A 16,819-nucleotide genomic window follows, 5' to 3' on the forward strand; every position below is an offset into this window, starting at 1 on the left:
AGGTTAAACACAAGGTTGTTCAAGGTTATAACACACTTGTAGCAGGTGATAAACATTTGTTTTACATGCTGCAAATTTGTTCTTTTGAAGAGCTATAGATACAGAGCTGTGAAAAAGTATCCGGATTTCTTCTGTTTTTGTGTATATCTTGTATTAAATAGTTTTAGATCTTCAAATGAAATACAACATAAAACAAAGACAACCTGAGTAAACACACAGTACAGTTTTTATTTAGGGGAAAAAAGTTATCCATCATCTATCACCCATGTGAAAAACTAATTGCCCCCTTAAACTTAAAATCTGGTTGTGCCACCTTTAGCAGCAATAACTGCAACCAAACATTTCCAATAATTGGAGATCAGTCTTTCACTTACTTCTAGGACTAGGACTTACTCCTATGCTTTGGATCATTGTCTTGCTGCATAATCCAGTTGCACTTGAGTTTCAATTTACAGACTGAAGACCGGACATTCTCCTTTAGGATTTTCTGGTAGAGAGCAGAACTCATGTTTCCCTCAATTCTTGCAAGTTACCCAGGCCATGAAGCAGCAAAGCATCCCCACAGCATCACACTTCCACCACCATGCTTGACTGTAGGTATGATGTTCTTTTTGTGGAATTCTGTGTTGGTTTATACCAGATGTAACGGGACCCCTGTCTTCCAAACAGTTCCACTTTCGACTCATCAATCCACAGAACATTCTCCCATTTGGGCAATTAGTAACTACAGGGGCAAATCCATTTTCACACAGGCCCAGTTGGTATTGGATAACGGTTTTGCTTTAATAAATAACATTATCATTGATAAACTGTTTTGTCTTGCTCAGGTTGCGTTTTTTTTTTTTTATCTTAGATTTTGTTTCAATTTCTGAAACAATTTAGTATGAGACAAGAAATCAGGAAATACTTTTTCACAATATTTGGGGATGAGAATCATTGTGGAATATAGACACTCATCATCCATTTTAAAAGGAATACATGTACACTTGCTCATTTATGCAGTTTTCTAATCATTGATCATGTGGCAGCAGCACAATGCATAAAATCATGCAGATACAGATCAAGAGCTTCAGTTAATGTTCACATTAAACATCAGAATGGGGGGAAATGTGATCTCTGTGACTTTAACCATGGCATGGTTGTCAGATGGGCTGGTTTGAGTATCACACAACAGACTCTAGAGTTTATACAGAATGGTCCGAAAAACGAACAACATCCTGTGAGCGGAGGGTCAGAAGGAAGAACTTGTTGAGACCTTGTTGATTAAGGAGATCAGAGGAGAATGACTGGACTGGTGTGAACTTACAGGAAGTCTATAGTAACTCAAATAAGCACTCTTTACAGTCTGGGTGAGCAGAAAAGCATCTCATAACACATAATACATCAAACCTTGAGGTGGATGGGTTTCAACAGCAGAAGGCCACATCAGGTTCCACTCCTGTCAGCCAAGAACAAGAATCTGAGGATATTATGGGCACAGACTCATTGAAATTGTACAGTTCTTCAACTGTCCCGTCTCAATGTATCTGCTGTAGCCCATCCACCTCAAGGTTGAATGCATGCTGAGATTCTTTTCTGCTCATCTCAGTTGTAAAGAGTGATTAGATCCGTTATTATATCCTCCCTGGCAGCTCAAGCCAATCTGGCTATTTTCCTCTCACCTCGCTTATCAACAGAACTGTTGCTCACTCAATGATTTTTTTTTTTTCTGCACCATTCTGTGTCAACTCTAGAGACTGTTGCGTGTGAAAATCCCAGGAGATCAGCAGTTTCTGAAACACTCAAACCAGCCCATCCATACCAACAACCATGCCAAGATCAAAGTCACAGAGATCACACTTTTTCCCCATTCTGATGTTTGATATGAACATTAACTGAAGCTCTTGACCTGCATCTGCATGATGCATATATATTTTATGGATTGCGCTGTTGTCACATGACTGAATGATTGGATAAATGGATGAATGTGCAAGTGTTTATACAACCTCAATTACAAAAAAGTCAGTGTAAAATGTAAATAAAAACGGAATGCAATGATTTGCAAATCTCATAAACCCATATGTTATTCACAATAGAACATAGAAAACATAACAAATGTTTAAACTGAGTAAATGTACCATTTTAAGGAGAAAATGTGATTTTGAATTTGATGGCTGCAACACATCTTAAAAAAGTTGGGACGGGGCAGCAAAAGGCTGGAAAAGTAAGTGTTAGTAAAAATAAACAGCTGGAAGAACATTTTGCAACAATTTAGGTTAATTGGCAACAGGTCAGTAACATGACTGGGTATAAAAAGAGTATCTTAGAGAGGCAGAGTCTCTCAGAAGTAAAGATGGGATGGAATCTGGATGGAAGAATATGTTGCTCTGAAACCTGTATATACCTTTCAGAATTGATGGTGCCTTTCCAGATGTGCAAGCTGCCCATTCCATAGGCACTAATGCACCACCATACCATCAGAGATGCAGGCTTTTGAACTGAGTGCTGATAAAAAGCTGGATGGTCCCTCTCCTCTTTTTGTCTAACCACAGAACAGTTTTCCAGTTTACCTCAGTCCATTTTAAATGAGCTTTGGCCCAGAGAAGACAGCAGCATTTCTGGATCATGTTCACATACAGCTTCTTCTTTGCATGATAGAGCTTTATCCAGCATTAGTGGATGGCACGGCGAACTGTGCCCACAGACAATGAGTTCTGGAGGTGTTTCTGAGACCATGCAGTGATTTCCTTTACAGAATCAGGCCTGTTTTTAATGCGGTGCCGCCTGAGGACCCGAAGATCACAGGCATACAATATTGATTTTCACCCTTGTCCCTTGCGCACAGAGATTTCTCCAGATTCTCTGAATCTTTTGATGATATTATGTACTGTATTGTATGATATATTCATAGTCTTCGCAATTTTACGTTGAGGAACATTATTCTGAATTTGTTCCACAAATTGTAGACGCAGTTTTTCGCAGATTGGTGAACTTCTGCCCATCTTTACTTCTGAAACACTCTCTAAGATACTCTTTTTAAAATTTTTTTATACCCAATCATGTTACTGACCTGTTTCCAAATAACCTCCAGCTGTTTCTTTTTACTAACACTTACTTTTCCAGCCTTTTGCTGCACTCGTCCCAACTTTTTTGAGAAATATTGTGGCAATCAAATTCAAAATTATCTTATTTTTTTCTTAAAATGGTACATTTATTCAGTTTAAACATTTGATATGTTTTCTATGTTCTATTGTGAATAACATATGGGTTTATGAGATTCGCAAATCATTGCATTCTGTTTTTATTTACATTTTACACAGTTTCCCAACTATTTTGGAATTGGGGTTGTATTAAAGTGGACAGTGAGTATGTATTTTAACTTCAGTATTGTCAAGTTCTACCTTTTGCTGTTAACCCAGCATGTGATTAACTTTGACCAACTTACTTTAATAATGTTTTGAGAATGTAACACAGGCCCTGTTTTTTGTTTTTGTTTGTTTGTTTTTACAGATTTGCATTTGTGTCACATTATAAACCTGGAAAGGCAGCTAGATGTTTGCAAAATAATACTCAAAGGAAAATCATATTGCAAGATTTGTATCTACAGAAGCTTTATTGTTCATCCATACATTCTTATGCTCTTATCGTCACTGTTTCATATTATTTTTAATAAAGCCAAAAGGGAAGCCTTGATATCCAGCGCAATGTCTCAGCTCAAACTATACTGTAAGATGAAACAGTTCTTAATGAGCGAAGCATCATTAGAACATATTATTTTATATCTGAAGCTCGTCCTTTTTGTCAATCTGGTCGATGGGCATTGGATTCAAGAACATATTTGAAAAACGGGAAAAAGTTATGAGCTAATAAATATGACCTATGCTGCTTGCAATACCACATACGTAGCTATGTTTTAAATAATTTTTTTTATGAAGTGCATATGCAGGTGTTTTAAAAGATACCATGCACCAAAATCAGAGACTAATATATAGAACACTGCATGAAATTATAACAGCTGAATCACATAGTTCAAACTCTCGTAATCTCAGAGAATCTAACATTTCCATAGAGCGTTTCTGCTTCATTGTGCAGCAGATAAAATGCTGCTATCGTTATATTCCTTTACTTTAAGACACTATTGGGACCATGTGACCGTGCAGCATCTTTCTATGTTATTCAGTTGGAATAAGAAAGACATCAGCAGCAGTATATACCAGTTCCTCTTTCTAAGTTCTAGGTGTTTGTTTGAGATTTAGAATACTTTGTCATCTTGGAGAAAGAGAAAATGTAGGTGATCTTCATGCCTAGGAAAGAAGAATAGGTTTAGATTTGTAGTGTTTCCTGAGCTTTACATCTTACAATCTTTGAATCATCACATTGATGTAACATAGATGGGCAGATCATTGTAGGGCTCAAATATTATCTTGGCAGCACGATGAAGAATTTATTATTTGTGTAGTTTGGTTGTTTTTATATTTAACGATACCTGGATATACTGAATTCTGAATAATAGTAACCCCCCCCCCCCCCCCGCCTATAAAAAAAAAATGATCATTTAAAGTCATTATTCTAGATGAAAAGAAAAGAAAAAAAACATTGAATAGACATTACAAAAAGTAGCAGAAAGAGTTAGAAAGCAATATATTATTTTATTTCATCCAACATAGAATTTATTGCACATAAACTTTTAAGTTGTATCGTAGGATGCAATCGGAAATGCTTCGATCAACCCCTTTCGATCATATTAACAGGCCTACAGTCCACAGCAATCTATGGAAGCCCTAAGCGGCTATGCATTATTTATTTATTTTTGTCTTTGTTGTTTTCTCATGATCACTTAATGTTCTCGTGAACTTGAAAGCTGTTTTCTCACCATGTCATTTTATTGTGAGAAAATCTCACAGCTTGTGAATGGGACTGGTGTTACATGCATGTTGGCATCTTCGCCATCAGAAATGTAATACCCACTGTAGAGATGGACGTATTAAGGGAGCAGTGTGTCCCTTTCTCAAGTCTCGGACAGGAATGTGGAAGTTATTTTTTCCATAATTAATCGCACTAAATGAACGTATTAAATCGACAGCCCTTATAATATACAATATAAATACATTTTCTTTTTGTGAACTAATTATCAGTTTGTAACATAGCATTAATAGATTAATAGTACAGCCATTTTAAATTTCCTTTTCATGCCACATTGCCTTATTGGTTATATCCGAATAGTGGTTTAGAAGTGTCTTACCTTTTCTCAAGCGTGGACGCGTTTAAAAGAGACCACAGTCCTTGAGGTTCTCTTTGATGATGATGTCTGTCACGGCGTCGAACACAAACTTCACGTTCTCAGTGTCTGTAGCACAAGTCATGTGTGAGTAGATTTCTTTGACATCTCGCCGCATGTTCAGGTCCAGGAACTGCATCTTGATGTAGTTACCAGCATCTTCATACGTGTTTGGACCTAAAAAGAAATAGAATAGCCGTTTAAAAACAGGTTTGAATTTGAGAACATGTAGATCAATATCTGACCATGTTAGTGTTAAGCCTACTATCAGATTAAAGATCTATTAGAATAGATGCTTTAGGAGATGCTACATCATGAGAGAAGCACTGACAACTACGTCATGGTAACAACTAAGTATTTGAAATGACTGTTACTGGTGACACAAGTTACTTGAAGGAACCTCCATCTTTAATTGCCTTGGCAATTGCTTACTTTTTGCCCAGTGTTTCTACATCTATATTTTGCTGTATAACTGGTTTCTAATACAACTTAATCAAGCTTTTGTAAACACTGAATGTAGTATATGGGGATTCTGGAAGCAGGGTTAGAGCAAACATGTGCATCATCTGATAGGTCTAAAGGACTTGGTTGTTTCTTGAATGTTTTCTGGAATTACCATCATATTCAGGGAAGCACATGCTTAAATGGGCCTTCTTGATCTTCTCAACGAAGACATCTTTCTTGTTGAGGAAGAGCACAATGGAAGTAGTAGCGAAGTAGCGGTGGTTGCAGATACTGTTGAACAAGTGGAGACTCTCGTGCATTCGGTTCTTTAACAGAAAAATTGGGAGAGTGAAATTGTGTCCCTAACGCCATGAGGTTCCAGCTGAAGTTTGAACAAATCCGATAGCAATCTCAGAGGCCTATCTAGCATTAGCATGGCACCACATGATCTCACCACTTCATCATCCTCCACGAGCACCATGTCGTAAGCACTCAGAGCAGCAATGAAGATGATGCAGGTAACGCCTTCAAAGCAGTGGATCCATTTCTTTCTCTCTGAGCGCTGGCCTCCTACGTCAAACATCCTACACACAGAGGATATAAGGTGATTGTTATAGAGATGTTCTCTAGTCAATGATGTTTTTTCAATGCATGATCTTATAAAGCTATTATATATAAATCTATATAAAGACAATGCTAACATCTCCCTTCGACCTATTTTTCATTGTTAGCGTGGTTAGGAGCAAAACTGTTACTGTGTTTTGTTAGCTCGTACCTGAAGTTGAGGTCCTTGAAGGAAAACTGCGTCTCAATGATACCAGTTGTCTTGACTCGGGATCGCAGTACATCCTGCTCAGTGGGGACATAGCCAGGCTGGATCAACCTTTCCAAATCATTTAAATAGCTGAAGGGCAGAGGGGGATTTATTGTTTATATGTTACTGATACCAATTTTTGAAGACATTTGAGATAGTTGCTACATAGTATCAACATATTATAACATAATCAAAGTAAGGGAAAGGATACACTTTGGCCAAAAGTTTGTGGACACCTGACAATCACACCCATACGTGGGCCTTTCCTAAACTGTTGCCAAAGCGTTAGAAGCACACGTTTGTATTAAATGTCTTTGTATACTGTAGCATTAATATTTCCTTTCACTGGAGCTAAATGGCCCAAATCTGTTCTAGCATGACAATGCCCCTGTGCACAAATGAGCTCCATGAAGACATGGTTTGCCAAGTTTTTGGAGTGGAAGAACTCAAGTGGCTTGCATAGAGCCCTGACCTCAACCTCAACCAAGGTCAGGCCTCCTCACCTGACATCAGTGCCTGACCTCACTAATGCTCTTGGGGCTGAATGAGCACAAATCCCCACAGCCACGCTCCAAAATCTAGTGGAAAGCCTTCCCAGAAGAGTGGAGGTTATTATAACAGTAAAAAGGGGGAAGTAAATCTGGAAAGGGATGTTCAAAAAGCATATATTGGTGTGATGATTGGGTGTACCCAAACTTTTGACCATATTGTGTATGTTTGAGACACTGCAAGACATTTAATGTTTATTTGTTTAGACGTTAAACAGTGACATTGGAACATACTATCCAGCAGAGTCATTGAGCTGGTATTCCGAGGCTCTGTCGAAGCATGCTTGGATGCCCGAGTCTTTCCACAACTGCAGGATAATATCTGCCATCTCCTTGGGCATGGTGCCCTCTTCAATAGTGTCAGCTAAGTGCATCAGCTTTCTGGCATTGTCCTATGGAACAAAACCCATGCACACACAGCTGGTAATACAGTATGCAATCGTAGGAATATTCTTGCATACTGTATGTATAATCACAAATATGTATAATCATAATGAGGAAACTTTAAAACACATCATGCTAATACCTGCTGGGCAGCATCTCCATAGCTAATGTTGAGCGTGTTCATAGCCTTTACAATAGCCATGATCGACTGCAAGGTGTTGCTGTAGATGATAGTAATGAACTCCAGGCACTCTTCTAGGGAGTAACCATCTTTGTGGATAATTCTGTAGTGAAAACAGACACATAGATGAATGACACATATTTAAAACATTTAAATGTGTGATCATTTTAAGGCAGTGCAAAAACAATTATTGAGGTTACATTATAGTTGATCAGAGCCAAGTACCCAGTGACAATATGACAATTATTGGTCATATTTCCTAAACACTTACTTCATCTGTTTGACAATTGTGCTTTTCCCTGACTCACCAGCACCTGTGAAAAGGTCATACAAAGCAATGAAGGCATTTGAAATTCAATGCATCTAATAACAGATTCACTGAAGCTGACAGAGAGAGAGAGAGAGGGAGAGGGAGAGAAAAGCACAAATGATAATAGATTTGTCAGCATGGGCCAAATGTAGACGTACAAATAACACTATATAAAAGATGTTTGTAGAGGTAACAATCAATGCTTATGAGATATTTACTATTAATCAGTTCAATAACTAATTGAACTAAAACACCAGTTTGGAGCTAACATAAAGAGTTAGCTCAAAAAGTAAATGCAGCTGTGCAGAAAGTAGCATTGTTGATTTTGGGCTGCAGTTTGTTTAAACACTGCGAGTCAAGGCCTGAAATGTCTCAGGTACACAAAACAAGGTCATTTGTCCATTTATAAAGGTGGCCCAAAAATGTCACATCTCAGATTCGTGCTGTTCCAGTTTCAATAACCAAGTCTCACTTAATTCTCACTTAGTTTCACTAAGGGCTACTATATGATAAAACTGTTCTTACTCTGAGTGATTTGGTAAAGGACAGGAGGAAACCCATCTATGTTTGATTTGCTGGTTCATTTGATCAGTTACCTCACATTCCCCTGAGTCAGTGATAATTCATTAATCAAACTACAAATAATCAGGTTTGAGCATTCTGTTAAATGAGTGAGGCAGGTAGCAGAGCTTTGTCATTCATTAATGTTCGACTGTCGTTCATGTAGAAAGATTGGAAGTCACTTTAAGAAGGTCATAGTAATGATTATCTAGTAAAATGTAGGTGCACACAGAAATGTCTCTCTTACATGCAGTGAATGTATATAAAGAACAATGCACTACATAGCTTCCTCTGGTCACTGTGATTAGGGAACTTTTTATATTCATTCAGTATTACCGAAGAAAAATATACGGGACAATATTGACTCTATCATTTAGAATTCTTCCAATCTGGAAAAGTCCCTCTCTGTTCCGCTCATCCAATTTGGTATCACTATCTCCAACAGGACTAGAATAAGAAGCTTGAGGATCATTACTTTAGCACTAAGCCTCTCAAAGCTGATGTGCACAAGAACTCCTTTATCCCTGACCCAGATCCAACACAAAGTAAAACTCAATGCAGTTATGAAATACCAAAATAATAATAATAATAATAATAATTAGGGGAATAACCTGTCTTGAGTCATTTTTAAGATGGATACAATACATACTGTATACATTGTAGGTTATTACGATAAGATAAAGTATGGCTGTTTTAACAATAACCAATGGAAATCTCTGGATATATCTAGGTTCCATAATTTTTCTATATCATTCTATAGGCCTGTAAGTATTATATTTACATATACCAGTCCATCTCCATAAACATGGGATGTTCCTGTTCTATGCCCATGCATATAGGCTCAGTGATCTTTACCTAGTAACAGTAGTTTGACAGTCCTGGCATCCTTGTCAGCATCTTCCTTCAGCTTCTTCTCTAGCTCACGGGAGTGTTTTTCCTCGGCGCTTGCCCCAGCCCCCATGTTCACTATAAAGTTAGTGTGAATGTAGAACCACTAACTTGCCTCCAAGGCCCACCAAGTGTGGTCAACTATGCAGTTCTCACCTACACTGGCTCCCTCTCTATGGTGAGTTGACCAGTTGTTTCGAGTCTTAGAGGGATTTTGGATTTTGGGGATGTGGTTGACCACCTGGGGGTTGGATGGCCAATGAGGAACAAGGACAGAGACACACTGGCTGGGGGATTGACATCAGGTCACCTGAGATTTAGGTAGAATATTATGTGGTCAGCAAAAGGTGCTAATCTGAATACTGTCTTCTCAGTCACATTGAGGCTGGTTGAGAAGAGGCTATGAGATACTATATGCTTATATATATACTGCATGTTTGAAAGTCTTAGTAACAAAGATTATAAAAATCCTTGATGAAGCAGATTTGAAAAATAATAAAACTCAATCCACTAACATAACATGATGTTGGGCAATTTAATTAAAACTGAAGCAGACCTAGTATCCTGAATTTAATTGCATAAACTTTCAAATATATAAAAATGATCATTTGACAATTTTTTTATTGAAAATGATATTATTATTTACATAAACCAAGGATTAGTTTTAACATGCTTAAAACTGAATGAATTGTTTTTTTGTTTTTGTTTTTTAAAAAAAGGTCTAATTATACCATTAATTTTTAGATTAAACTTCAGCCCATAAACAGGTTTTTATTATCACAGACCACATTCACAAATGATGAACATCTTGTTATTTATGCATTAAGTGCTTCATTTGAGCGCTTGTCTTAATCTAAAAATACTCTCTGTATTTGTGTGTGTGGGTGTGTGTGTGGGAAGGGGGGGGGGGTGATATTTAAAGAATGATTTACAGTCATTTTCAGCCACACCCACATCTGCATTTCAACTACTCTCTACATTAAGTATATTTTGCAACTGTTTACCATCGTTCACATCCTTGAAAGAAACAAAACAACTGATTACAGGCTAGTAGCTGAGACATCTATGAGACAATGAAAACCTAGATTAGCCAAATCTGGACTCTACAAGTAAAACTATCGTGTTTATGGACCTGTTCTCGCCTGTTCTCACCTTTTAATGACATAAAGGCATTTACAGCTTTCATTCAACCTGTCAGTGATCTCTCCCCTAAACTGACATCACAGTGAAGGTTCAATGCCAGTGCATGTCACCGCCCAACATACTTTATTCCCTGAAGCAATCTGGCTTTTGAAAACCGGCTCCTAACTTGCACTATAATTTTTCCACTGATATATTTATTCAGTTATTTTGCCACTTTTATACTATTATACTATTCCCTTATTCGCACTACATTGTAACCAAAACTTGCCCAATTCTTTAGATAGTATTCTCATCTTATACAGAATAACATTTATTTACATTACAGGCTTATACACATATCCTTAATTAATATATTTGCATTTGCATACTGAAAACTGAAACTTACTTATCAGTCATACTGAAACTCCTATGGGATCCTAGTGTTTGTGTTTATATATATGCTTAGACATTCTCACTGATATTAAAGTACACATAACACTGCAACAGCAGTAGATGTATTCAGTTACTTGGTAGAGAAACTTCTAGAATACTTTTAAACAGATAAGATAAGATCAGGATCAGTTTCAGCCATAAAGAAATAGTTTATCAAAAGAATGTGAAAATAGTTTTCTGTGATTTTGTCCATTTTATTTTATTTTATTTTTTTTAAAGGTGGTAGTGATTTGGTGATTCTCCTGGCTCCTGGGATCCACATGAATTAGATGGATTATAAATTGCTGTATCACTGACTTACCAAGCCTTATGTGGCCAGGCATTGCATTGTTTACCAGAAGTACTAGCTTTGAGTCATGCATTTTATGTGTTTGAGCACTGGCTTGCTCTGGGTTCCAAGAACGAATAGAGAAAACCAGCAGATGTAGACCCTCCTCCAACTGTGCACTACTCTAGAATTTTTCTATATACTGTGTATATACGCAGGTGTTTGACAAATAAAAAGATGTGGCTCTGTTATGCTACAAGGCACAATCAATAAACACACAATTTATACATACTGTTGACAAATCTTTGTATGTGTATGTATAAATATATAGGGTGGCATGGTGGCGCAGCAGTTAGAGTTGATGCTTCATAGCACCATGGTTCCTGGTTCATTCTCGAGCTCAGGTTACTGTTCTCCAGGTTCTCCATTGTCCTCCCATCTCCCAAAAACATGCCAGTAAATTTCCTCTAAGTGTAACTGAGTAAAGTGTACTCTTGTGAGCTGACAGAACTATGTTTTTCCAGTCTTCAGTTGTCTGGTTTTTATGGCTGTCACCATCCAGAAGGCATTTCTGCCCACAGAACTGCTGCTCGCTGGATGTTTTTACACCATTCTGTGTAAACTCTATAGACTGTTGTGTGTGAAAATCCCAGGAGATTAGCAGTTTATGAAAACCCCAAACCGGTCCATCTGGCACCACCAACCATAGCACGTCCAAAGTCACTGAGATCACATTTCCCCCCTTATTCAAATGTTTTGATGTGAACATTAACTGAAGCTTCATTTTGCACACCTTAAATAAGTATTACAATCCCATTAATATTGAATAGTTTCAAAGGGGTTTAAATGAAATCTTCCCATGCTATGTCTGATTAAACCTGTAGGTGAACATGCATCCACCTCAGTGACAGCCACAACATCAATATCGATGCCACAGGATTCAAGCAGCCAGACTACACCATCAGCAGGTGTGTGTGTGTTTCTCATATGAAATACTGCTGCTGTCTTGCACTGTACATTAGTTGTACTCATGCACTGGACACAAAGAACAGAATGGGTGATATTTCTATGAACGTTTACATATTGTTTAGATAAACATTCGAAACAATACTTTATTTTATACTGTATCTGTATATGAATAGCAATATACCATCTTCATTAGATATTTTAGAGTAAAACTAGAAGCTCAGTTCCATCAAGTTTTAGTTTTCTATCCCACAAACATTATTTTTGTTTTTGTGAGCGGAAGTAAACCTGAAGATATAAACTAGATTTAATAAGAATTTTATTTCTCGCTGAAATAAATTATTCTTTTTTCATGCATAAGTTCTTCAGTCATAAATATGTTTTTGTAAACAGATAAACCACAGAGACCTAGTAGCATTCACTCACAAAAATGTATGACTCAGGTTTTGTTGTGCTTACAGATGAGGGACTAATTCATCATCGTGTGGTGCACCTGCTGCTACGACTACACATCTGCAGGCTGATGACATTCAGTCAAAAAGTGAGTCCACTGTGGCGGCAACCCTAGAAGAGAAGATGGGAGAGGTTGTCACCATCACTACTTTTTCAGGAAATTACAGAATGGGGAGAAAATGAAAAGCTGGCTGGTCTATTGTAAAAAAAAAATAAATAAATAAATAATTAAATTTAAAAAAACATCTTTACTGCTTCTGTTGTAAGATCTTCTCAAATAAGAAGATCTTAAACTCATTACCCAAGGAATGCATGACTGGAAAAATTGTGCTGAAATTCTGAGAGTTCTCCAGAACATAAAAGGCACATGACTCCATGGAAGGACTTGGAGATCTGTTTGGGATAAAGACAAACAATAGATAAAGTGTAAATGATGTGCATGGAGGCTGAGAGAAATAGGTGGTATGAGGTTCTCAAAAGGTTGGTAGCCATCATACAATCTTTGGCAGAGAGAAATATGGCTTTAATAGGAATATCAGACGCCCTGTATCATAAATAATGAAAACGTCTTCAAAGAAGTTGAACTCATGGCAAAATCTGACACTGTGCTGAAACATCACGTCGATCTGATTCAAACTGGAACCAGCCACAGCACATATCTAGATAATATCATTCAAAATGAATTGATAGAGTGCATGGAGACAATGGCTTACAGAGATCAAAGAGGCAAAATATTTTTCACTAATTGCGGACTACACCCCTGAGGTCAGCCGTACAGAACAGGTCTCACTTACTATTCGAACTGTGGTGTTACACAGTGTGGAAATTAAAGAATAATTTATGAGGTTCGTTGAAGCTGAAGGATTCACTGGAGAAAGCCTTTCATCCCTAATTCTAAAGAGACTGCAGGAGCGCAACATCCCCTCTCAGACTATTGACAATGAGGCAAATATGAGAAAGGTGTTCAACCAGACTGCTAGGAATCAACCCAAATGCCTTTTTGTGTCACGTGCAGCACATTCTTTAAACCTGGTGGTAGCTGATGCAAGAAAAAGCCCCCCAGAAGTGACTATCTATTTTGGTTACCTGCAGAAACTATTCATCCTTTTCTCAGCCTCCACACAACGTTGGTCTATTCTAAAAAAAAAGCCATGTCAGTCTCACTCTGAAATCCTGGACAGAGACCAGATGGGAGAGTCGAGTGAAAAGCGTTAAGCTGTGATGTACCAGGCTGCAGAAGTTAAGGATGCCCATCTAGAAGTGAAGGAGAAAGCCACTGACCCAATTACCTATAGGAATCTCCCCAAAACCGCATGTGTGAGCATGTGCGTGACACGTGACGTTTACTAACCAATCGTCATGTTAACGTCAGGTCACGTAAAGACTTATAACCACGTACATGTATAAAAAATCAGGGTGCACGTGGTTAGCACGTTCGCCTCACACCTCCAGGGTCGGGAGTTCGATTCCCACCGTGGCCCTGTGTGTGTGGAGTTCTCCCCGTGCTGCGGGGACTTCCTCCGGGTACTCCGGTTTCCTCCCCCAGTCCAAAGACATGCATGGTAGGCTGATTGGCATGTCCAAAGTGTCCACAGTGTATGAATGGGTGTGTGAATGTGTATGTGATTGTGCCCTACGATGGATTGGCACCCTGTCCACGGTGTACCCCGCCTTGTGCCCGATGCTCCCTGGGATAGGCTCCATGTTTCCCCGTGACCCTAAAAAGGATAAAGCGGTATAGAAGATGGATGGATGTATAAAAATCAAAGATACAAATTGTCCATGGCCAGTTTTATTTAAGAATTCACGTTTTATTAAAAGATACGCCCATGTACATGTACTTGTCTTTTTTCTCTCTCTCTCTCTCCCTCTCTCTCTCTTTTCCACTTTGCCAAAGCACATACCATTCCTCTAGGAATAACTTGATTGCACTGGAAGCCGCAGGACAGCCTGTATGTAATAATAAAGCTCTGATTTGAGAATAAACGCGTGTGCTCTAGTGTGGGACATGTCAGGAGGTGAAGAAGATTACGCAATCTCTGTCTTACTTCCTCATGAAGCTCGGCCAAGGCGTGGACCAGTCAATGAGTTGTGAGTATCCGTCTAAAAACGAATGAAGAAACGTTTTACCGTCGACTACTGCCAGTTTGTGGAGTTTGTAACTTTGTTGGAGAACTAAACTGACTGATATTACACTTCAAATGGAATATTACTGAAATTGGCACGTGAACGACGTGAAAGCGGAGGGTGTCCTAACAAACAGAGCGAGGTTTTGTTATACTGTAGGTGCTTTTCAGGTAAGTTAGACTCTGATTTTAAACTACAAAGATTCATTCATTCACTCTTTTATTAATAATATAGTTCGGTCTTTAACCATAATAACACCACGGATACAAATCAAACCAAGGTGAATTTTACAGACTTGCCTGCTCCTTTTTTTAAATTATTATTATTTTTTATTATTAGGGTTATAATGTACGCTAGTGATGTGTCGCTTGTAAATGAGTCGGCTCTTTAATGTGACTCTTATACTGTAGCTGAACGTTGGTAGTCGAGTCACATAGCTATATGAGCCATTTTCTCCCCCATGTTATTATTTTTTGTAGATGTCGTTTTTCTGGCAGTGTAACTGAACTAAAATGCTTCTGTGGAAACGTCTTTTCAACATCTGAACTATTTGTTCATCTTCAGTAAGTGCTTCATTTTGGTCAGGGTCGCCGTGTTGTGTTCGTCAATTAAATCAAATAAACTTTGCATTCTTCGTCTGTTACATCAGTGCACAAGTGTCCTCGTCGTCCAGGTTTATGTTTCGACGTGGGACTTGTTTATCCTACGTCAGCATTTATGCGAAAAACATCGCAAACTTGGTTCAGTTCAGGACAAAATGGCACTGAGTCGTTTGGGAGTCGGCTCTTATTGGTGAAATGAACTGATATGAATCACTGAGAATTCCAATCATTAGAGTACGTAGGCAACAGGTAGGCCGAATCCACACTGAGTGGCTAATAACCGGTTTAGACTGGTTACGAACCCCTTCCAAGATTTCATCCTGGAGCAGCTTGTTTGAAATATTCTGTAATTCTGTAAATAAATGAAAAACGCCTACTGATTACAGAAAACGAAGGCATGCATACGAAGGTACAGATTTGGCACTTTTGCATACATTCCTGCCTATTTCTGTACATACATATTCATTTCTTATGACCTTATATTCTACTGATTACACATGTGCAACGCTAAATTGTAAAACTGTAAGAATTCAATAACACTACATCAGTATTTTTAATACAACACCTTTAATTGCCGTACTGAAAAACACAGAAATTCTAATGGTTTCCACTACGAATTCCATTACAAACCATCAGCGAATCGCTAAAACTGTTACCTTTTCTATTATTGGTCCTTAATGGTATCCACTAGACATATCATGGCACCACTAGAAGACACAAATTACCAGGAGAGACCCGCAGGGACTATCAAGGTTCCTATTGTAACTATTAAAACCAGTACACATTCTATGAGGTTTTCTGTTGTCATTTTCAGCAGGGTGGTATATACTTTATATTGTCCTAAATTGTTTAAAAAAATCACAGTCAAAAGGTTTAAAGGTCAAAAGATTGACAGCAAGGGTGCCAGTAGAAAACTGTGCAGTAATTTAGAGGAACTTACTGTATGGGGGGAAAAAATCAGTCTAACATTATTGAGGTAATTAACCCTTGAGAGAAAATGTTACATTGATTTACATTTTTATAAAATGGTTTCCAATTGTCATTCTGTCGATTATTATTGTAATAAAACAGCACCCATTGTAAACATTCAGGAAAAAAAGGACTAAATAATTAGACCTACTGCTTTGTTTCCAGTAAAGATCTTGACGGTCATTTTATCAGTAGGATTTTGTCATTTGAAATATCATAAATATAACACCAAAAATAAGTATAACCAGATTTACTGTGTAATCAAACAGGTTATCTACGAGTAAACTGGTTTTCAGCAAGATAAATTCTTGTGTATTTATGTGTGTATTTTTTGTTACATTTTTAAATTCACATCATATATATGCTACAGAAGCAGTAAACAGAAAGGAAGACAGTTTGACAAAAAAAACCAAACAAACAAACAAAAAAAGGCAGTATTCCTCACTAGATGCATGGAACCTTCAAATCACTT

The 16,819-nt window shown here is 37.8% G+C and overlaps 2 protein-coding genes across 2 annotated transcripts in view; one reads left to right on the forward strand and one right to left on the reverse strand.

Moving 5' to 3' along the window:
- Positions 1 to 5,048: 5,048 nt before the first annotated feature.
- On the reverse strand, positions 5,049 to 9,570 carry gnat1 (guanine nucleotide binding protein (G protein), alpha transducing activity polypeptide 1). The gene is made up of 8 exons (XM_053636788.1): positions 9,355 to 9,570; positions 7,900 to 7,942; positions 7,590 to 7,731; positions 7,298 to 7,455; positions 6,477 to 6,605; positions 6,156 to 6,285; positions 5,874 to 6,027; positions 5,049 to 5,434 (listed from the first exon to the last, which is right to left on the reverse strand). Exons 1-8 carry the CDS (start codon positions 9,458 to 9,460, stop codon positions 5,244 to 5,246), a joined length of 1,053 nt encoding a protein of 350 aa, XP_053492763.1. The 5' UTR covers positions 9,461 to 9,570; the 3' UTR covers positions 5,049 to 5,243.
- Positions 9,571 to 13,871: 4,301 nt separating this feature from the next.
- mst1ra (macrophage stimulating 1 receptor a) overlaps positions 13,872 to 16,819 on the forward strand; it is a 29,960-nt gene continuing 27,012 nt past the window's right edge. The window contains exon 1 of the mRNA XM_053636228.1: positions 13,872 to 14,946. The gene's annotated coding sequence lies outside the window, so the exon portion shown is untranslated. The remainder of the gene's footprint in view (positions 14,947 to 16,819) is intronic.

Source organism: Ictalurus furcatus, chromosome 11, assembly GCF_023375685.1.
Source record: "Ictalurus furcatus strain D&B chromosome 11, Billie_1.0, whole genome shotgun sequence".
Classification (NCBI taxonomy): Eukaryota; Metazoa; Chordata; class Actinopteri; order Siluriformes; family Ictaluridae; genus Ictalurus; species Ictalurus furcatus.

Bases quoted from the DNA above. Each gene is read 5' to 3' on its own strand.
- gnat1 (XM_053636788.1), bottom strand. From the start codon at position 9,460: ATGGGGGCTGGGGCAAGCGCCGAGGAAAAACACTCCCGTGAGCTAGAG. The intron at 7,456-7,589 runs GTATTAGCATGA...TTTGTTCCATAG, and splicing joins ATGGAGATGCTGCCCAGCAG to GACAATGCCAGAAAGCTGAT. The intron at 6,286-6,476 runs GTACGAGCTAAC...CTCTGTGTGTAG, and splicing joins TTCAAGGACCTCAACTTCAG to GATGTTTGACGTAGGAGGCC.